Source organism: Caloenas nicobarica, chromosome 1 (genome assembly GCF_036013445.1).
Source record: "Caloenas nicobarica isolate bCalNic1 chromosome 1, bCalNic1.hap1, whole genome shotgun sequence".
In the NCBI taxonomy this organism is placed as follows: Eukaryota; Metazoa; Chordata; class Aves; order Columbiformes; family Columbidae; genus Caloenas; species Caloenas nicobarica.
Window position 1 is genome coordinate 54,453,664 of NC_088245.1, and position 23,323 is coordinate 54,476,986.

At 39.0% G+C, this 23,323-nt stretch overlaps 1 protein-coding gene across 2 annotated transcripts in view; it reads right to left on the reverse strand.

The window, feature by feature from the left end:
- SYT1 (synaptotagmin 1) overlaps positions 1 to 23,323 on the reverse strand; it is a 130,190-nt gene that overhangs the window by 33,374 nt on the left and 73,493 nt on the right. For both annotated transcript variants that reach the window (XM_065646756.1, XM_065646746.1), the window contains exon 6: positions 17,415 to 17,532. In XM_065646756.1, coding sequence (XP_065502828.1) covers positions 17,415 to 17,532 — 118 coding nt within the window. The remainder of the gene's footprint in view (positions 1 to 17,414; positions 17,533 to 23,323) is intronic.

A 23,323-nucleotide genomic window follows, 5' to 3' on the forward strand; every position in this document is an offset into this window, starting at 1 on the left:
AATGTGCTATCGGTCCCACTTGCATCAGCTGTCAGCTTCTGGGCAGCTGGCAAAGATAAACAGCAATAATAAAACTGGCCTTCAGTCCTGTCGGTGTTCAGATTCAATGTGCACAAGAGCGACCAACCATAGCCGGCTAAACGCTGAAAGTGGCTCTGGTTCTGCCCCAAATAGTTAGGAGCAACCTTCACCTCAACCACCAACAACCAGGACAACTCCAACCTGTCCTGAAAAGAATGGATATGACACCTTCCCCTCCCCCAAAAGGGTAACGGAATAAATCCCTGCAAAATTCTCCACAAATTTTCCCCTTACCAATAAAAAAAATTTTTTATCTCAGCCTAGTCTTCGATGGGAGACACTTTTACAGACCTGTATTTTGCCTACTGAGTAGGAAGATGGAGGAACATAGAACCTAATTGCAAAATATATGCTGCAAAAATCTTAAGCCATGATAGCCACAAAGCAAAAAAAAAAAAAGGCAAAGAGAAGATTATTTTTCATTTTATTCAGCTGTTGTTCAAAACTAATAGACTAACACGATTGAAAATCACTGCCATTTCCATACAATGGCATTTTTTGCAAACATAGGGGGTATCTTGATAATTTTTCAATAACAAGATGTTGAATAATACAGTTGCCTATTATAAAAACCTACCAGAGACAGAATCTCCAAACCAATGGCAAATCCCTCTGAGAAGAAACCCAAAAATCATTATAGCACTATATAATTACTTTATGATTTTATCAGTGTGTGTGTCAGCAGGAGCAAGAAAGAGACTGCTCTTCACAGAGACAATTCGATCACAACAAGGCTTACAAAGATATTAATGTAAAAGCTTCTCATTGTCTGAAAATCCTTTGCCATGGCAACTTAAAATCGGCTGCCTCCAAGTGATTTTAAAGCTTAACCATCCCTCCTAACCCTTGAGCTTCAGACCTGGTATTTCAACCACAACTATTAAATCTTCCAAACAGGTGTATACATTATCTCTACAAAGACCTGCATGATGAGCACGTCCAGTTACCCTACAGGGACAAGTAATCATTTCAGTTCTCATGCGTGGCTGAAATTATGGTATCAAGAATCCTGCATTCAAATCACTCAAACTCTTGCACACACACTCCCAGAATGGCTGGGGTGCTGAGATGGTTTTTGCATTACAATGAAGTTGCTTTTCACCAAACTGTATTTTTGTGCTGCTTTGCGCTTGCTGACAGCATTGATCCTCTTATCATCTTCAAGGATATCTGATAAGAATTATCTGATTCAATGGGAACTGGGGACAGTTTCAGCTACAGCTGTACCAAAATTTGCTTTGAAATCTACAGATGCTCCTACATTCAGTCAGTGTGACTGAATACATAGATAAGTTGAAAAAAAAACTGTTACAAATTTGAACCAGAGAATTGTGCGCCGCGATTTCTGTGAATACAAAAAAAAATGCAGAGTACATTTGCAGCTGTGAGTTTTCAAACTGCGTTGTTCTAACAGTTCTCAGGCTTGTGTTCCATGTAAACAAGTTAACCCGCCTGAGAAAATACCCAACTCTATGCATTGCATAAGGAGTGCTTACCATTTCTTCATCCATTATATTCCTGATTCATGTTCAGGTGATGGCAAGGAAGAAGAATATTTAAAATTCTGCTACGTGGCTTTTGGGACTTACTATTATTACTGCCACAGAAGCACTCAGAGACTCCTTTTCAGTTGGACATTGCTTCTATACGATAATCACTCCTGTCCCACCCTGAAGATGATATGAGTGCAAACAAAGGCATGAAGAAACACTCTCCAAGGTCAAATTTAGCCAAATACCTTTACACATGGTCAAACAAGAAGTTACTAGCAAACCTGGGAACAATATTTACCCTTAAGGTTCAAAGTAGCATTTAGGTGCACACAGAACGATATTGGTACATCTCCGGTACCAAAACCAGTAAATGTAAAAAGACCTTATATGTGCATGTGAGAGGACATAGCTGTCAGTTTTCTGGAAAAATACTAATGTTTTCCTAAGTGTCCAACATCCCACCACCGCACCTTTCACAGATCATGTTCATTTGGTTACCCAACATGCAGAAATACCCTCACCTTCCTAAACATTTAGGACACGGAAAACTGCACGCTTCCAATCCCTTTGGGTTGCACCCTGTTGGGCTCAGCTCTTGCTCAGCACAGAGACAGAGGGGTTGCAACTAAGGTCTGTACAAAGCACAGCCTTTGCGAGTTTGGGAAAAGAGAAAAAAATGTACCTGCCTCTGCAAAAAGAGAAGGTCATTCTGAAAACGGAGTTTTTGTGAGAACATGCACCAGGGAATCAGGAACCCTGGTCCTGTTCCTGCTCAACATGAGGGAATTTAATCCTCCACCTCCTCTGAGCATTTCCCATCCACCAGGGTATAGTCTCAGCTGGTGGTTGGGCAATTAAACCCCTTTCTCAAATCTCAACACAAGTAAATGAAAAATAAAGGCTCCCGGGACAAGAAGGATGTCTGGTAGGAAACGTCTTGACTTTGCAAACCACTGGTAAGGACGCTCAGGCGGATGAGGACAGATGAAGGTCTCTAGTTTATGAGATCTTACTTTGCTGGGATCATACAAGTATTTTATATGAGGAAGTTAAGAGTTAAAGCCCACCCACAAGTGGAACCAGAAAGTAAGATTTCTCCAAAGGTTCAGAGCAGAAGCTGCTAATAAATTAGTCAGGTTCCCATGTGACCCATATCTCCACTGCCTCATGCAACTGCATTTGCAGAGCCATACTAATGTTTAGAGATTCCCTGAGAAATACTAGAGGTACTTCTCAGACAAATGCAGTCGAACTTTTTCTCTTTTGGTTTTGTTTTGATGCCTGGGCAAGTTAAGAGTACTTACTAGTCTAGGCTCTCGTTTAAATATTTTTGTCACCCGGCCCTATATGGTTCATTGACATCCAGGAATCAGGTTTTGGACAAAAGAGCTCAAGGGAATGTGCAACATGCACATTTTTCTTCTGAGTGCTCTTTTTCAAATTTGGCTGTCCAAGTCACCTGAGAGATGGTTAAATTCACATGCATTCTGCCATCTCCCTGTTGACTGCACATCTAAGAGTCTCAGGTAAACATTAGCTTAAGCCTTAAAATATCTATGAAACCTCAAGTATCAGAAAGGTTTTGTTTTAAGACCTCTTATTAATTGAAAAAAACCCCAACCATTAACAGCTTATCTGTGCTGTCAGAGCTGTGTAAAAGATTTTTGATAAAACTGAGACACCAACCTTCTGCTGTTTGGTTTATCAAGGCTTGGCCTTGAACTGCTGATTCAGTGGAAATTTGGTCACTGTGACTGACTGAATCAGAAAAAGTTGATAAAAATACAGTTTATCATGTATTTAAAACCCAAGTGTGATGGGATTTTCAAAAATACATAGCTAAGCACCTTTCAGAGAACTACTAAAAATCCCATCTGACTTCTAATTCTGTATCTCAAGATAAATTAATTTAAAAATGTGGTCACTATGCTCCTGTTTTTAAAAAATATTGTAAAATTCTCCATTTTACTTAGCAATTTTCTTCCACAGTTAAGTGCAAAGTTGTTTGCATACGGTTACACATTTTGTCTATTAAAAATCATCTGCCTCATAAGAATAACTGAATGCCATGGTTTTGCATATGCAAGAGCACAAATACAGAAAAATCAATGGTCTATCTATGCTTGGAAGAGGAAGAAATCAAAAACTCCTGTCATCCACTGGAGTTCAAATTAATGAATTATCCTTATTTGAAATAAAAATGTTAGCAGAAGTATTTCCTGATCATTTTAGTAAGGCTTGTCTTGCCCTTCATTGCATTTAATTTTTTTGTATGTTATCTTTTGAGCTTCCAGAGTAGAACTGGAGGTCCGATGTCAGCACATGCTGTCAAATCTGTTGATGTCAAGTTTGAAAATATGCATTTGAACCAATTTTAATGCTTCAGCCTACCAGGACTTTGGAGAGGGAAAGGCAAGCTTTATGTGGATTTAGTGTGGCTATTGAAAAGCTTGTGCTGTTCTACAGTGGTTTGTGTTTTAGGACCATTGGCACAATCATGATTGTGACTGTGTTACCTTGACCGGTCTTTGGTGATGCACAGATGGCAACTCCCTGTGTCTTTTTTTACGAACCCCAAATTTTTGCCTTCTTGGCAGGTTGCATGCAATTTCTTTCAAATACTTTTCACTGTAACTAGATGTTGGGTTTTTTTTTCCACCTTGCTGCGTATCTTTATTTATCATGCTAACCTGATTAAGTCATTAAGTGATTTACTATTGCTTATATACCTTATTTCTTTCATTCTGATTAGTTTGTGAGACGCGCTTTAATTGCTGTGCTTTTTCTCTTTAATATGGCTTGCAGATCATTTAGGAATATGTGCTATTCAGACTATTTTATTATCCCCATATAAAATTCACATAGAAATTGTTGACAAGAAATAAAAAAACCCACAGACAACATTCCTCATTTCCTAGAGGCAAAAAGGTGGCATTCATTTCTGCGAAAGCAGAACAAGCATCCAGCCAACACAGATTACCCCAACAACAGCCAAAGCCTTTATTAATTGTGGCCACGTAGATATTTAAACAAAACAGCATTAAAAAGAAATCCAAAGTCTCAATTCTATCACCCTTTACATGATGAAATAAAAACTTCATCTGGTGGAAATCCGTGGGACAATCTGAAAACATGTCTTATTGGTATGTTGTGGAATGGCAGAATCTAACTCTGTGTGTTACAGGCAGTTTTCACTTCTGAAGATATGCATGCAATTTGGGAGACAAAAAGGAAAATAAACATTCAGTGTACAGGGAAAGATAAAACTGGCAGATGGAGAAGATGGCTTTTATGCTTCTGAGAATAAATAAAAATTAACAGAGAAAAACAAAGGTAAAAAAATACATGAATGTTTTGCATTTGACCAGAATGTTATATTTCAATGAAACGATACTAGAATTAATACAGAACACTGTTGTACCATATGGATGCTTGGACCTCTGCCGGAAAAATGGCATCATCTGTCCTTTTACCAAGAAATGGACTGTAATGCTGTGTGTTACAGGAAGGCTACCATTCTTTTCAATATACCAGACACTATCCTGACTTGCAAGACATTTCTCAGTCCAGTAAGCTTAGTAATGGGCCTGAGACAGCACTTGTAACCAAGTCTGACCCAAAGATACTGAAGGACCGTTTAATTACTGTGTCATACTTCAGAAACCCAGGGCAGTGACATAAAATTTGATCACCATTAATGAGGAACTGTCATTAATCATATTCAGAAGCAGCTTAGAGCTCTTCTCTCTTCGGTTAAAATACAACATTATTAACAAACTTTTAGACAAGAAATCCAAGCTCCTCCACGTTTCTCATCAAGCTGAGTATAATAACTTTGTTTTGTCTACACATGGCAGTACTATCAATTTACTTACTTCACCCTGTTATCAAACTCATGACATAAACAGCACTCAGAACACGCGCTTATATAATGCACCTCCTTTAGTATGCCTGATTGCTATAATATAAGTCAAACAAACAAAAAACACCCATTCCCCCGGGGTTCTTCACATTTGAAGCAGATTTCATGGAAATTTAACTCAATTTCAGGAATATAATTGAAATAACAATCTGTTCTCTCAGACAGGATGTCCCCTGCTTGATACTACACAGGGCTGGACAGATGCCAAAGCAGATCCAAATGTACCTCAAAGTGCCAGTGAAAAATGATGGGGCTCTCCTAAAAGCAAGTTGTGTATGCTGGATAGGTCAGGCAGCAGCGCTCTGGCTGATGCCAGTCTTCCCTTCCATTTAACCTGTCAGGATTCAAATACACTGGAATTGTAAACAAGGAGAAAATACAACAAACAGCACGTAAACAAGAAAAGCCAAAGCGCGCCTCCTGTGAATGCTCTGCAAACCTGTATGCAAATGCACAGTAATGGAAAGCTTGGGGACTGTACTCTTTGCTGAAGTATGGTGCCAACAGCACCAAAATCTGTTTTCTAAAATCAGGGTATGGCTTAGGTTATTCAGATTCAGGGTCTCCTATGCATGGAAAGCAATTAAAACTAGGGAGGAATTAATGGAATGAATTGGAGTGGCTATCTAGATTAAAAAAAGGTATTCATTTGCTTTTCCCAGAGATCAGAAAGAAGGCAAAAACAAACCATACAACAAGAAAATGAGAAAAGATTTATATATGAATCATCAAAGCATGTTTGTCACTGGATTTTCAATAAAACAAAGTACGTTGTTTTTTTTTTTTTAGTATGGGTTTCCAAGGAAACACCGTGTAGGTAATCATTCTGCCTTATTTGTGTGCAAGTACCAGCCAGGTGACTGACTGCCTCCTTTCCATACCTTTTTAGTGTATTGGTCAGTGTCAATCAAACTTGACAGGATTGCAGGCCTCTCAAGGATATTAAATTCCTACAAGCTTTGTGAAAGTAGGCAAGAAGCTGGGATAGAGAGAGCCTACTAAGTATCCCTATATGAGGTGAAAGCTGCAACATGGTCTCACCTCTTATTACACACCAGAAAATACACATGTGAAAGAGATATTATGGATGTTCAAACTGTGGGAAAAAAAAGTCTCAATTGAAGCACATATTTTATTAGACATCAGAATAACTAGTCACACTCTGACATTTAAAGGAAATCATGCCTTATAATTTCATGGCTCACAGAACTATATTTTAGCTTACTGGAGGACTACTCGTGGCCTTGGGCTTTTGCCAACTCTTAATGCAATGGAACATTTCATCAGAGCAAAACCCACCTTAATGCTGAAAAGCTGTCAGGTCTGTACCCCCTGCTGCCTCATGGAACCTGAAGCTGAGGACCATAATACCTAGACACTGCAGCAATTAGTATATCATACTGTAGACATATTATTATAGTTACACAAAGGAAAGTGTGCACTGGTGTCTATGGAAGATGTGGTTGTCTGAATAATTTCATTTATAAACAAATGATTGTCTATGCTTTGGTGTGGATTCTCTTACACTACTCCGTTTTGTTGTGAGAAGAATTCAGACATTGAGCAAAAAGACACAATCCACACCCAGATTAGACAAAAGCAACATCTCTCTCATACTTGAGTCTATTTCTTAACTAATTCAGGTCAAAGGACTCAATCAATTTAGGAAATCACTCGCGCTCCTGCAGGGACTACCAGACATACTGACTGAGCAGATGGAAAGATTGTTCTTGTCAAGTGGTTGTTTCCCGACCAGAAGCCAGACAGTAACTTCCTGAAGTAGATGTTTCTGAGCAATGGGGCACTACTTATAGTCTCCAGGAATGGCTGAGCCAGTCCCTGACTTCCACCATCCAGGAAGGAGTTTGGTCCGATACCCTTTAAGCTTGCTTAGTGCCAGTGGAATTGACTTTGAATGACAAGAGCAGAAAAATCTCTCCCAGAAATACCTTTGCTCCCACAGCTTTCCAGATCCTGATCACAAATACCTTATTTGTAATGTACCATGCACTTCTTTTTAATTAAACATTGCCCCCTCTATTTTTTATCCACGAGGGAGCAGCCTGAATTAACTTAGCTCCCAACCAGCTGAAACAATTTGCAGCACAAGACTTGCTGATGCTCTCACATCCTTACATAAGCATTTCTTCACATCCCACATAGCCAGGGCTCCTGAACTTAAAAAACCCGTTATGTTGCATGCTCTCATAATTGCCACTTTTAGCATCCCTCAGATGTTGACAAGCATGTGATGGTTTGCTGATGGGAAGCAACCGATATAGCTGAGCACTTCAACTCAGCTTCCTGGAACTTGCTGCAGGAACACATCCCCTCACAACGATGTTGTAATGTGACTGGCCCTGGAGACAGCTGTACTGCAAAGATTTCTGGAGAGGCTCAAACAGAATTTAAGATGCTTTCTCACTAGGGCTCAATCAGGAAATTATCATATTCTCTTCACTGGAAAGGTAGATTTAACCTGCAGACCTGTGTATGTAAATGTTCTGTGATGCCACTGGGAATCTGATGAGAAAGAGGTCCCATGAATTTGGCTTGATAGCCGAGATTAAACAGAACCCTTTACTTCTCTGACCTGAAGCAATTCCTACAGAGAGGCTGCTGAGCTGCAGAGATTACATTTGGATCCCCAAATCCTCATGTGCCACTACTTACAGGACAAGAATTAGAATTTGGTTCTGCCTACTATTAGATCATGCACAGTTTTAGAATGTATATCGGTATCTTTATTTGGTTTTCGACAAACTCAAATCTGAGAGAGATGATGCTGTAATAAAGCTCACAACACAGAGTTTACAAATCCTTTCTGCTTTCACAAGAAAAAGTAGAAAACAGCTGAGCTTTGCAGTGGGTGGGATTCTTTATGACAGATTTCCTTTCAGGTATGTTTTGCAAGAAAAGCTCTAAATGTTACCCATTGCACATTGGTCAATTGTGTTACATAACATTTGAATTTTGCAGTCAAATAAAGAAGTTTGTCTGTTGGCACATATACTGGACAGATGCTATGTGATCTGTGCTTTGTGTCTTTTCTTAATGAGAGATATCTTTTACTATTCGGTAATTATTACATTAATATATAATGTGATGGGATGCAGCAAGAAACCCCTGCACATAAATTACTTTGATTTAAAGAGAGCGAAAAATGTTGCTATTTGTAAACTTGAAGACAGCTCAGCAGAAACAAAAGGAATTCATGGGGGGAAGGAGCAATAGCATATTCATCAACAAGACAGAAAAAAAGCTTAATGAACACAAGAGGAAGAAAAACTTAATCTTCTCCTATGGACTAGAGCCACTACACTAGCAACCCTAAAATGTCAGGAGATGTTCCCTCCGTATTAGCAGTTGTACTATTGCATTATGTTGGTGATCGATGCATCAGTTGAGAGAAACACATCTGGTACCATCTTATCAATAAGATTGGTATAATGGAGGAAAACCCCCCACAGTTATTAGTTTAAAACCAATCATATTGTTAAGGGAGAAAAAGAAAGACCAGATTCCTCTCTTTTCTTCAGCTTTGTAAAACAATTGCTTAGCACCTTAGCTGTTCTAAATAAACTAAATATCTAAATAAAGGTGTTGCTTATGTAGGGACATCGTATGAGTACACTCATACCCAGCCTTGTCTTCCCGTACATCTGAAAGTTTCACAGAAGTGACACATACACAGGGAAAAAGCTGCATTTCTGCAACTTTTCCACCTTGCCAGCAAGTAATTTGCAGCTAATCAACCCCCTCGCCCACCTGCGACTGATTCAACTAGAACAAGGAGGCTCTAAGGCAGCATGGCCTGTGCTGGGGGAAGAAACAGGGCCCAAATGTTGGCTTTTCTGCCTCATAGATGGGGTCATGGAAGTAAAGTGAGGGATAAAATATTTGGAAAGACAATTCCAGTGAGATTCATAGGCACAATGGGAATAACCCAATGTTGGCACCTCAGTCTCAATCAGCAACTAGGTTATATTTCTTTTCTGTTACCTCAAGAAAGGCAATGGGACCTTTTTGGAGAACTGCATCCATAGAAGAGAGGACAGGACTTCCGCCTTCAGTTAGAAAAGTTTTGGAAAATAAATTTTGGAATTGGCAAAGGGAAAACTTCTTTCCCATTTCTGTTGAATGATAAGCATCTCACACCTGCCAGTGGAGAGCTTCAGTGGCCAAACGTGTGAACCGATTTGAATAACTATCACCCATAAAGCATAGGCGCAAAGTAATGATACCAACAAAGAACTGGAAACACCCATTTTCCTACCTCTTCTTACACTAAGGTATACATTTTCTCCGTTGTCACAGACCTATTTTCAGTTCAGTGTACTAGAGGAGACGTGCAGTTCCCTCCTCGCTATACAACCCCTGCTCTCTTCAGGGATGATTCAAAATCAGGAATGAGGGTCTAATTTGTGATATATTTCTTTCTGTTGAGATGTGCACACAAAGGAGTTACACAATGGAAACAGTCAGAAGGCCTATAAGAAGTAATCACATAAAGATCTAGCAGAAACTAATAATCTTCCTTGCCCACATGGGATTAAACAAACAAAATGCATGTGGGATTTAAAGTAATGTAAAATCTTGAATTTAAAGTTGCTTCTCTTTCTTCAGAAAGTCCGACAAACTTCTTCAAACCTCAGCCATGTTAACAGCACTAATAAAATGCTCGTCATGCTGTCTTGAAAACCTGTACTACTTCATACAGTCCTGAAAAGGAAATAACCCTCAACTATACTTTCCTCACTTTCTGTGGACATTTAAGCACTGATTTAACTGTATTTATAGAGATGAAAAAAGAGATTTTCTTTTTGAGTTCATATTTTATTTTTTTTCTTCAAAGCCATTAAATGAAAAGACATAGACTGCAATTTTCAGAGAGCAAAAATAAATTAAATTTACTTGTAAGAGAACTGACTAATTTCCCTAAGGACACCAGGACCTATCTACAGTATTTCTACATACATTTTACAGCCATTCACATTGCTATGAAATTCTTGGAGAGCTTGAAAACCTAAAGTATTAACTATCTCATTTTCATATAAGTAATTAACACACATATCTTCACACTTGCTTTGGGACTGCAGAAACAAATAAAAACATACTTTAATTTAATCAAGCAGCAGCACGCATGCAAACACATACAAAATGCATTATTTAGAAGTGGCTATTCAAATAAAGGAATAAGAAGTCTTCCTGCTCTCTGTTTTGGGGAAGGGAGGGTAAGGGAAAAAAATCAACAGCAATGCCAGAAAATTATGACTATTGGCTGGCAAAGTCCACACAGCTGGATGCTGATCTCCTGTACCTTTGGTCGGTGTGCACGAGTAAGGAGATGTACACATACTGTAAGGTTTCTTTCCTTTCTCAAATCAAGAAGCTGTTCAAACACCTCCTGAGCTGAGGTGCTTTTTTGGCACAGTGTTTGTCCTAAGGTTTCTCAGTGCAATGCCTAAAGGCTTTGTACAACTTCACTGGTAATCAACAGGCACAATCGCTTTTTCCCCCTCAGTTTCAGCACAGGAAGGAAAAAAAAGAGCAGAACAATTTGACTCTGCTTCTTTGTAGGAATCGTCATATTTGATGGTTCATCTAGTGCAATATATTATTGTGTGCAATAGCCTGTAACATATTATTCAGTGGAAATTGTGTACTCACTCCGAAATTGACAATTACCTGACAGCTTCTTCATAAGACTCTCTAAAATGCCCTGGAATATCACAGAATCACAGAATGTTAGGGATTGGAAGGGACCTCGAAAGATCATCTAGTCCAATCCTCCTGCCAGGGCAGGAACACCTAGGTGAGGTTACACAGGAAGGCGTCCAGGCAGGTTTTGAATGTCTCCAGAGAAGAAGACTCCACAACCTCCCTGGGCAGCCTGTTCCAGTGTTCCGTCACCCTCACTGAGAAGAAGTTTCTTCTCAAATTTAAGTGGAACCTCTTGTGTTCCAGCTTGAACCCATTACCCCTTGTCTTACTGTTGGTTGTCACCGAGAAGAGCCTGGCTCCATCCTCGTGACACCCACCCTTTATGTATTTATAAACACTGATGAGAGTTTATGTATGAGAGTTTATTATATGAGAGTTTATGTATCCTTTAACACGGCTTCTATGATGAATATACTGTAATTTGGAATACACTTTGATTTTGGAATTGCCTTCTTCAGCTTTTAACTTGAGGAAGAAGGTGGTTTGATGTCTAAGGCTTGAGTTTGGATTAGAAGAAACAGCTCCCTAAGACCATATTTATCCCTTGAAAGAGTGCCATTTCAGATGAGCCCCTCCACCTCCACTGCCCAGTCTTAGGGAAGATGTCATCAACAGGAATATTCTCCCAGGTAGGAGAAAAAAAATTTCGCATGATGGGGATTTGGTGGCTGATCCCATCACCACTGTAAGGAGCCCATGGTGAATTTACTGTGATGCTGCAAGATGGTTTTGTGAGTGCTAGAGAGATGCATTGCTGCAGCCATCTACTGTTGGAACTTCTGCCAGTGCATTACAGTAGATATACTGAGATATGGGATGATGTAGAAATCCTCGGAGTAAGTAGAAATCTTAAAATATTTGTTGGTACTGTTCTCTGTTGGATTCTTCAGGATTAGGCTAGTTGCAGCTGTTGTGGTGGTGTTTGTTGTTTATTTTTACTCTTGTCTTTTAATGCGGCTGTTTTCTTTTCCCTTAATATTCACTGAGTTATGTTTACAATATAGCTTATAGCAAGACCATGGTGCTAATGGTATATTTCTCTTCCCGTAATATTGCATTTGTGTTAGCTAGCTTTTAAGGTTTCTTATGTTTTAACGAAGTTATTAAACTGAATGCTCTGCATAATTCATGAGCATTCACTCTGTCTTCAAAGAGCTGGTCTCTAAACAACTTTTAATTTTTCAATTATTTTCTAAGACATCCAACCAGCCTTTTGAATTTCAATGCAATATTTAAAATAAATGTCTAATTGTACAAAACTAGCTTTGTTTCTGCTATAGTACCACTGGGTCCCCAGAGGTGGTTCTGATTTATAGTATTTGCTTGGCAGATACAAAGAGGTGCTGGGTATTTTCTATTTATAACTCATAAATATTGAGATTAGCTTTCACACATAATGGACGGGATTACAGGCTGCTTTCTCTTCACGGCTGAAGCTGCAGCTTTCTGCAGAAGGAAGAGCACAGGGATCCAATGACATTCCTCTCCTTGCAGTTCTTCCTAAGCATTAATTTGGCATAAACAGGTATAGTTTAGGGTCTGCTACAATATTTGCTACTTGGCAACAGTTCCTACAGCAATACCTGAGCCCGTGCCAGCTATAGCATCTGAAATTCTGGCTCTGATTGGGGGGTGTGGTGAGGTGCAGCAGTGCTGAGGAGATAAGCAGAGGGTACATTGCTTGCTACTGGGATAGATTCCTGGTAATTAGATTCACTAAAAGCTAAGCATACTAAAATAATACACAGAGAACAAAGCCACATTAGCTTTCAAAGATTTTTAGAAGGAATAAACCATATGGAAATTAATCCTGAAATGATGATAAGCTATGTTAAGTCTTACACTTACTATCAGCTACCAAGAGATGACTTTTTGATACAAAACAGTATTTATGCCAAAGGGCCTGGGTAGCTAAACACCCATAACAGTCTGTCCAGGTGCCAGCACCAGCCTTTTCTGCACATTCAGAGGGAAAATGCTTTTCAATGTATTCAGATAACTTATTTCAATGATTGGCTTGGTCAAAGCAGGGAAAGCTGTTGGAAGTTGAAATGAAAGCTTTTATTTCATGAACAAAAATGAATACAAATCAGGGGTATGAGTAAATACAGGGAAATCTATAGAATTGCCTGCATAAACATGTATTAAGATTGGGAATCTTCCTATGTAATGAAAAGAAGGACCATATTTATTGCACAGACCACATTTAGCTGCTAGTCAGATATGCTGATGTTTAAACAACCATTTTTTTTCTTTATAAAATAAGTAAAAACAACAAATAAAAAACAAGATGAAAATGAATTTAAAGTTTCATACTCATTTAAATCCACCTATGAAATCACTACTACTTTGATTTAAATTAATATCTCACAGGGGAGCTGCAGATAATTCTTGCCCTCTTTCTCAAGCAGAAGGGATTGCAAACTTGAATAAAGTATCATAATTCATAGACAGCCCTTGTGAACTGAACTGCTTTGCTGAACTGTATCATGCCCTTATCAAGGAATTAGTCAGACTATGTCTCTATGGCCTGTTTGGAGAGATTAAACTGCAAACTGGTTTTGAAATCTTGCAATTTTGCAAGTCATCTAAATGAAATAAAAACAAAACAAAACCAAAGCAAAACAAACAACAAAATCAAACCAACAGCTACACAGTGACTTGGGAGTCTAATTTCCCTTGATTTGCTGTAAGACCTAAGCTTCTAAGTCTCATAGACATTTTGGGTGAAGGATACCTATAAAGCCATGTAACCTGAGTTTACCAAATCCAGACAAATAAAAGCAATCTCTTTAGAGCTTATATGCCTACATGTCACCTACCAGATGTCAGATTCATTAAAAATGCATTTGAATATAATTTAAATAATTAAAATGCCATTTAAAAACATGCATAATTGTTTGCCAGAGGCCCTTGCTCACCAGAAGTAATAATTTCCACTTGTTGTGGCGACTTGATGAGCTCGGTCTGAACAGTTCCAGTGTCTGAGCCAAGGTTTGCTTTAGTCACAGCGTGATGTTGCAATTAAGTTTAAGACCTGGGAATTTATTGCTCAGATGGGTGATCTGGTTTTGTTACAAAGAGCCTAATGAATTTGACGATTAGTTTGTTGTCTTTTATTGCCTGTTTCTGAAGTAATTTGTGCTTGGCTTTTGACTGCTAATAAAATTTATGGAAAAGTTCAAAATGCTGGAGATAAAAGTGGCGTGTTTTTTTTTTTTTTTTTTTTTTTTGCAACTGTAGTAACCATTGAATAGGATATATGTGCTGACTAGCAGGATTAAGGTTTCACCAGTAGAAGCCCTGCAGAAGTGCTAGGAAAGGTGGTACTCTCAATCTACTTTGATTGGTCTCTTGCTTTTGACAGGTACTTTTGTAACTGGGCTCTCTAGCTGCACAACAGAAACACACATGATAAAAATCAAGCATGTTTTTAATTCTGATTGACCACAATTATGGATCTCATAAATTTTTAAGTAGAAGCTCGGAAGACTACTGAGCCACAGTGCCTGGTTCTTTGTATTGGGACTAAAGGTAACATAAACGTCAAAGCTTTCCACATTGCTGAGGCGCAAAGGTAGAGGAGATTTGCTAGCAGCAGTAATACTTGAGATGTGGAGAGAAGCAGCCAAAAGGAAACCAAAAGGTCGCCTGTCGCGGTGCTGCGAACACTTGGCGATGCCAGAGCCCCTGCGGGAGCCAGGGCCCTGCTCCTCCTTTCTGCAAGGCAGATCAGCTCCCCAGAGAGGCACAGAGGCTGGATGCAAGAGAAAGCAGAGCCGTTTCCAAATGCCCGTCTTCTGCTTTTCCAGCATCTTCTCCAAAATTGGAGAGAACAACAAAAAGACATCTTCTAAACTCAAAAGCAGATAATTTCTGCCTATTTTTGACAAACTTCTAAGATATTTTTTTCCCCTTTGACAACTACGTAATTTTCACCTCTTGCTAATGGCTTTCCCTTGGTGACAGTAAGTGCTGTTGAGTATATAGGTAACATTCAGTTTGAGATCACATTTGATTGTTAACATTTTCCCACCTCCACTGCAGTGCAAAACTTTCAGTTTTGCAAGACAAAAAGCCATTTTAGTATCTAGAGAAAATAACAAAACTAGTGGGGAAAGCATTCGCTAATTGAGATAAAATCCTGCCACCTTCATTACTACTTAGCAATACTGTACTTTGAGAGTAGGTATTATTTAGTGTGAATAATGACAACAGAAGCTCAGCTTGATTTCAAAAGTTATTTCTGCGTAATTTATTCGAAAGATAAATTCCCTAATGAAAGATACTGGATCCACTTTAAACCAACATTATTTCATCTATAATTACTGCCTCAGAAACACCGTACTAACTGCTATTTATCACTGTCAGTGACTTTTGAATTCCTGCTACAACCATGGTATCCCATTGGGTTTGTTTGTCTCTGAGAGAACATGATGTTTCTAGTTTGGCATGGCCCTAAAAAAAGGAGAACAAAACCTGTCATCCTCTAGAAAAATATTTAAATGAGAGTAAGCCCATTCATTTCCTTATAGTTATTTCCAACACAACGCATTATATTTTCCATCTGAAGTTTGTAGGTGGTCTTCATTAGTGCTTTCCTTGACCCTTTCTTTTTTTATGAGCTGAGTACCCATTATCCATCACATTTCTCGCGATGCTTGGAAAAGAATATAGATGCTCTAGCTCTTAGAGCTACGCTTCAGTCAAACATCCCCACATTTCCTCATTATGAGAACCTAATCTTTCATTAGCAAACAATTAGGAAGTAAATGTGCTTAAGAACGTTAATTTGCAATTGGTTCAGTACAAGCGTTAGGGAAAATATTAATGTTGCATCCTAATCTTGTGTCCATTTTATACAAGGAAAAAGCCAGACTTGATTCAGGTAATGACTACAACAATATTTTGATGTCTTTTACTTTATTATCTCTGTTGCTGTACAGTGGAAGACTTTAGAAGCAATTAAAAAAAAAGATAACTGGTTACTGGTAAGAGACTTTGTTCCCTTTAACTTTGTGAAGCTCCTCCTGTTACTGTTCAAAAGCAGTAAACAAAACCTTCAAGCTTGCTTTTAGCAGGTCCCCATTTCTCTGTGTATTTAGGATAAAACTCTCACCTTGTGCTAAGTTTATAAGAAAATAAAAACCAAAATCATTTTTCTTGTCAGCAATATCAGCAATAATATAATCTCTGTGTTAGTGACAGCTGTAAAAGCCTTCAGTTCTAGAGCTGTGCTGGAAATACCCTCATTCTCAATGGTCAGTAGAAACTGTCTCTTTTAAACAGAGGGTATATAAAATAAAATTATCCTGGAAAGACCTTTCCTTATAAAGCATCTTGTTATTTAATTTGCTCTCAGCTAATTGGCTATTTAGACAGTAATTGGTATCCAAGAATCCCAGACAGAGCAGAGAACAGAAGCCTACGCGGAGCTCCACCAGGTCCCTGGGACACAGCCCTACCAGAGACACAGCCCCGATGTCACGTGTGCTGGCTGCACCCTCCCTTACAGACGGCGCACATCACCCCACTCACAGGGTGTACAGCCTCACTACGAGCAAAGACCACGAGGACGATTTGCAGGTACTGAGCATGTTGGAGATAGGGACCTCACTGACTACTGCACGTACAAGATTGTCATTTTGATTGCTGGTGTACCCGCCAAAGCAGAGCACTCCCAACTCTGCACATGGGAGCAATGACACCCAAAACCTTCAAATGTAGAAACAATTATCCTAGGACCTCGACCAGCAGCCAGTACGGTGACCTGTGGCGAGTTCCTCTATTATGTATTATCAGTAACACTGCAGGGAAACGCTCACGTTTTGTGAGATTAAACAGACAATAGGGATTGTAGTGAGATTTTTTTCTCTTGCCTGAATAGTCTGTATTTATCTCCAGGCAACAGGAGAGAAGGAAAGTACAGAGAGCTTGCAATGTCATCTGACTGTTTAACTCTTCAGACTTCATCTTGGAGCAGAATGCAACGTATAATGAAATTCCTTTATCCAAGCTAGAATGAGTTTTGATATGCTCAGCCATGGCCTAACTTTCAGAGAACACAAGCCACACTTTTCAGACAGTGAACAAGAGCCCTTACCTTCTCAACCAAGAGATCTCCAATAGAAAACGAGTTGATTTTCTGCCTTTACAAGCCTGCAAAATCTACAGACAGATTTTCATGCACGTACCTGATAGTCCACCGACATCCATCTTCTTCAGGTTCTTTGCCTCCAGAATGACCACAGTCAGCTTGCCAGCAGTAGGCACATAACGGAGGGAGAAACAGATATCACCCAGTTTTTCTTGCTGTGAAAGCAAACAAGACATGGTGTTATATTTTAATAATTTTATGTACCTTTTAAAAATGTAAATTTGAAAGCCCCACAGAAAATCAACAGGATTACATCTCAAACTCCTCCTGTTAAACAAAACATTCAAGTGAAGAATATGAGATATCTGCCACAAATTGCCCAGCTTAAATACTTGATAGCCTCAAATCTGCTGCAGCAACTGGAGTGCAGAGCAACTGTCCTGTATGGAGCCAAATGACAAGATCTGTACTGGCTGCAAAGTACATTATACTGCTCAGCATTTCACCCCTGACAATCAGAGTGCCACAAATACTGTTTGCCCTTTAAACCAACTCATGACTGTATTTTTTTTTTTTCCAGGTTGTGTTCCAGTGGAAATCACGTGCATACACAATTACTAGACTGTTTTCTGTGGAACAGTAACATGGCTGTTTCTCACCACACTTTGTCACAAAAGCAAACAGTATAAAAACCACAAAGCACAAAACATTCAGTATAAAAAAAGACTTGTCTCTCATCTGACAGGTAAAAAAGAAAAAAAAAAAAAAAAGAAGATACAGGCTGGTAAAGCTCACTGTGCATCCTTCCTCACATCAGGAATGGCTGGAAGGATATTTGGTTTTGCATTCAGCCTTGCCTATCTGGGATCCTGTCAAACACAACCTTTTGCAATTCATTGCTTAGTACTTTCCTAACAGTCCTGGCAAAGAGGAAAGGGTTGAGTTATGTTCAGAATTACAGGAACTTTGTTATAAAAAGAGGAGCAACAGACTTGAACTTGCAGATGAGAGGAAGAGAGAAGAGTGGCGTACTGCTCAGAAATGATCACTAGGTCGACCCGAGCTGCTTCCCTCCTTCCTTTCAGGCACAACAGTATCTCTAGGGGGGGTAACTAAGTTGCTTTTGAGACAAGAAGAATGAGATTACACTGAATAGTCTAATAAAGCATTTCAGATAGCAACGTTTTTCTTTCAAAGACACTAGTTCTTATGGCACGTGTGTTTCCACAATTTATTTTGGCAGTAGAATATAAAGTACATTTCTATCAAGATATATTGCTTTGGTTCCAGTGTTTTGTTAGAATAAATTGGAAGGTTTGTTGTTGAAAAGTTTTGAGGGTGTATCCAGGCTTTTTGTTAAGATACTAGGTAATTTTTGCAAGACTTGTGCACCTTTTCCCCATACCACAAATGCAAAAGGGAGATGGCAATTTACCAGGTTCAAATTGCGAAGGAGAAAAGACAAAGTCAGAACCTGACCTAAAAAGCTGGGGGAACACTTCCGAGAGCAACTGCTCACATATTCATGGATGTAGTGGGTATTTCCTAGATAAAAGACAGCCCACGTCCTAAGCACTTTTAAAAGGAATCAAAATGTTCCTTTCCAGCTGGGAGCTCAAACTTCCAAGACATTTAAGAGAAACTGACCTTCATTTCTCAAGCAAAATTTTCAGCATCAGTGGCAGTTCTTCTCTTAATAGCTCTTTCACACAATCACTTTTTATCCAGGTTTGGATAAGCATCTGCAATACATCTATCTGAAGGATGCATGACAGATACTCAGCTATACTTCAGAGTTTACATCTTCCTCTCCTATCAAAAGTTGCATGGGTTTGCCTAAGAAGACTTCCTTGGGGATGTGGGATTCTGCTTATGTTGTTCCCAACAAAAGCCTGAAGCAGTATATATTAAGAATGGCATCACGTAGTTATTGTTCCTTTCAATTTTTGAACAGTTAAACTGTGATAATAATGCAATATCTATAAAAGTGACAGACTCTGAATTGATTATTACAGGCTAGAAATGAGGCCCAGGGATTGTAACGGATAATTCACTGCAAAACATCAGCTCAGGGATCTCCAGTGGTCAGAAAACACGCAGAACAAACATGAAGTTATGTGTAATTAGGGAATGCTCAGGAAGAACACCACAAAAAAGCTTATGACATTAAATGTATGCATCACATACAAAAACTCTGTCAGAATGGAAATATGCCAGTATCTTGGAAACTTATGGTACCCGCCTCATCTCAAAAAAGGATAAGGTAGAACTGGGAAAGATTGCAAGAAAAGCATCAGGAATGATCAAAGATATGACACAGCTTCTGTGGAAGGAACAGCTAAGCAGATTATGACTCTTTAGGCTGAAAAGGGGCTGGATGGGGAGCAGTATCTTAGAGACCTTGATATGACCCAGGTAGGCTATAATAATGTTATAACCTTGCTCAAAAGAAGAGATCCTAATATCAGAAAACTTACATTTTTAACTCATATCTAGAATAATCACAGACCACACTGCTGTGGAAGGACACAATTACTATTCCTCCCTGTCTGCATATACCATTATGAATCGCAGCATAGATTCTGCTCATGGAAATATGGATTTCAGCCATGTGATCTGCACAGCTCATTCGCAGTTCTAACTGAGCCTGCAATGGCACGGTGACAGCACAACACTGTGACAGCACAACACGCTCCAGTTCCCCGACATTCGGTTTTGGAAGTCCATAACGGCTAGGCTAGCAGTGAAGTTGACCTATCACTTGCAGCTTGTTCAGAATGGAAGAAGTCAATTGCTTATTGATTTGTGTTACCATGATCACAGCTCACCCAGCCACCCGCTCTTCTCTGCAGTTGCTGTTCTATTATATGGTAGACCTGGTTTAAATTAGCTTGGATGATTCACGGGGCTCTGAGTAAGACTGAAAGCCCATTTTAGTCCCCCATCTTAGAGACCTTTGTACTTATGTAGCACCCAACATCCAAGGGCTCTGCCCTCACCCCTAGATTCACTAGGCAGAGCTTTGGTTGTAGCAGCATGGGAATTTGTATTCCTCAGAAATGTACCTCATTGACAGACTATCTAAACTTCTATTTTGGAAGGTATTTTTAAATCAATACCATGCTTCTAATTGTTTCGTTGATAGAATTTTTTTTTTCTTACGTTTTTGTTTGTTTGTACTTGCGTTGAGACTAGAGTGTGCTTAGTAAGCATAAAATTGTGTTAGAATTGCTCTTTCTTATCTGAGTACTTCAGCAGAGGCCGGAGGAGGTACTTTACAAACACAGTTATTGCCACGAAGACCATCACCTCTCACCAGTCTTTCTCCATCTGTAATCATGTTATGCCTCTGTGCAAATACCGCAATTGTCTACACAGAAGAGTAATTTTATGAGAGCATTTAATGCATTTTCAACCTCTTTTAATGTGTTTTTAGCTGCAGGAAGCACGGAGAAGGAGTCAGTACCATGTAAACAGCCAGTTTTCCATAGATCACCAGCAATCCGTGGGAAATGACAGCAGATTATAGGCTCATTCCAGTGAATAACTTGAAGAAAAAGCATAAGTACCTCCTTAAATGACTACAGAATCACATTTGGTACTTTTTCGTTGTTATTAAGATCTGTATTAACTGCATTTCTTCAATATTTCTTGTACTTTTAACATTTTCTCTTTACATGACTGCCACAAGTTTTCTATTCCTAACTTTTTAAAAATTTTTTTTGGTAATTTAAAAATATTTGTCAGGCAAAATACTTCAAGTGGCAGCACTGCAATGAAGCAACAAAAAGCAATCACTAGAGGTGTGGTTTGCAGGAGATAATTACAAACCCCTGCAGGGCTATGAGGTACAGATGAGTGCTTCTGGTGTGGTGATTATCTCATGGAGGTGCCTTATTGTTATTATGAATTTCTTTCAGCCCTATGTATAAATAATTTATGTTAGTAAATTACTTTGATCTCTGATGGAAACTGTAAGTTAGTGTTAGAAGCTTCCAACTGGGAGGTTCACAGACATTAACCTATTCCTGTATAATGCCTAAACAGCCATCAAAAGACTCTCTCCATCTAAGCAACTCCATAACTTCATTACATTTAAAGAGGACGCAATGGAGCAGAACATAAATGACACAGAGCTGGTAACACTCCTTGAGCTTAGAAAAGGCTATTTCAAGTCCTGTTGAGAACATGGACTTTTGAGAGATGACTCCAAGTAGCTCCTGCCTGCCTCATGTTTCTTCTTGTATTTGTCAGTAGTCATTTCTGCCTTGACAGCACACTCTCCTAAGGAGCTACAGAGAAAAATGCTATTTATGCAGATCACTCTCATTCGCACTGCAGAATCTCTAACAGCAACATCTATCTTCTTAATATAAACATTCTCCACATTTTTGTGGAAGATATTGCAAGAAAGTCGATGCTTGCAGCTCTGTTGGTAAAACAATACCAAAATAATGAGCCATAGCACCATATGCTTTTTCCTAATTGGATCTCCAAAATGTAAACACAGTGAGGCAGGTTTCCAACTTCAATACCTGGTTTTGATTGTGGATATTTGCATAAGCCAGAGAGAGACACAATAGGATGTGGTTTGTGGCTGAAGACCCAAAATAGAATCTTCCACAAATCAGATTTTCAATTGAGGCTCATAACGTTCATTGTGTAGTTTTCACACCACTCAAAATGTTTTAAAACTCTGCGGAGAAAACAGGAAGAGCATAAAGGTGGTTATAAGCCAAATTAGAGCCTTTCAAATCCAGGAAACCTGGATAAACTGTAATGACGGAGTCTCTAATCCTAGTTCCCATATCCACAGGCTTCAGACAGTTTTGAGGCAATTGTACTCTGTCTACACATGGAGATCTCAAATCCAACAAATTCCTTTTCTTGGCATGTAAACCATGAAAATACACTAAGCCACAAGGCTGTCACAATAACACTAGTAGCAGCATCACATGGATGCAGAAACAGATGAGACTGGCCACAACTTCAATTAAGCCACCAGAGCAGGTGGGCAGAATTAGCAACCCATACACATAGCTGAGATCTATAACTGGGAAAATATTGCTCCTCCACACCCCTAGGACAAACAGGGATCATACTCGGAAAACGAAATACTGGTTTGTTGGGTTCCCTTTTTTTTTCTTTAAACCTGAAATTGTATTGCCACAGCAGCTGCCCTTAGCATTACTGGTTTCAAAGGCACTGAATTTTTTATAAATACATTTTTATAAATACATCAAACCTGCATAAGGTATAATTACAAAAGAAAGACAATATTTTTCTCTTATGGTTGCAAATCAGGGACCAGATGACCCCGCAATATGCAGACGATTCTGCCACAATTAGGCAAAGGAGTGGGAAGTGAGCAAGAAGCTCTTAAAACTCAGTTTGCATAAATAGGCTAGAAATAGATGGTACAGCAGGGAAAGATAAAGGAGAACCGGAAAGAGAAAGAAAAGCTGGAGCTAATGTGTCAGCTCATTATTACAGCACTTTTGGAGACTATCACATGAATATGTATGCACACTAAGTACCACTGTACCCCAAAGTCAATGAACTACTTTTGAGATAAAGTAGCGAGAGCGAACAGGAGAGGCAGAGTTCTTTTCAATCAAAAGGCTGATTACAGAAGTAGCTATTTCAGACTTGCAAAATGTTAACTGTAAACCCAGTCAATATAGACTTAAGGATTTTAACAGCTAAACCATTAATCTGACAAGCAGAGTAATTCCTTTGCTGTCTAAAATAATTTCATGCCCATGAACGGAGCAGCCACACTTCTATACAGCTAGCAGTAAATAGATGCCAAATGCCTCTGGAGAGAAGGAAGAACCTTCTTCATGACTGTATATACTGCACTTTTGAAAAGAATATTTTAAAACAATAAAATATGAACAGACAATGCCCTACTGTGTATTCCCGTATTCAGGGATCAGTCTTTATTAGAGGAAAAAACCCACTTGTCTTACAAAATGGAAGTACAAAGTGCCTGTGATCAAAAGC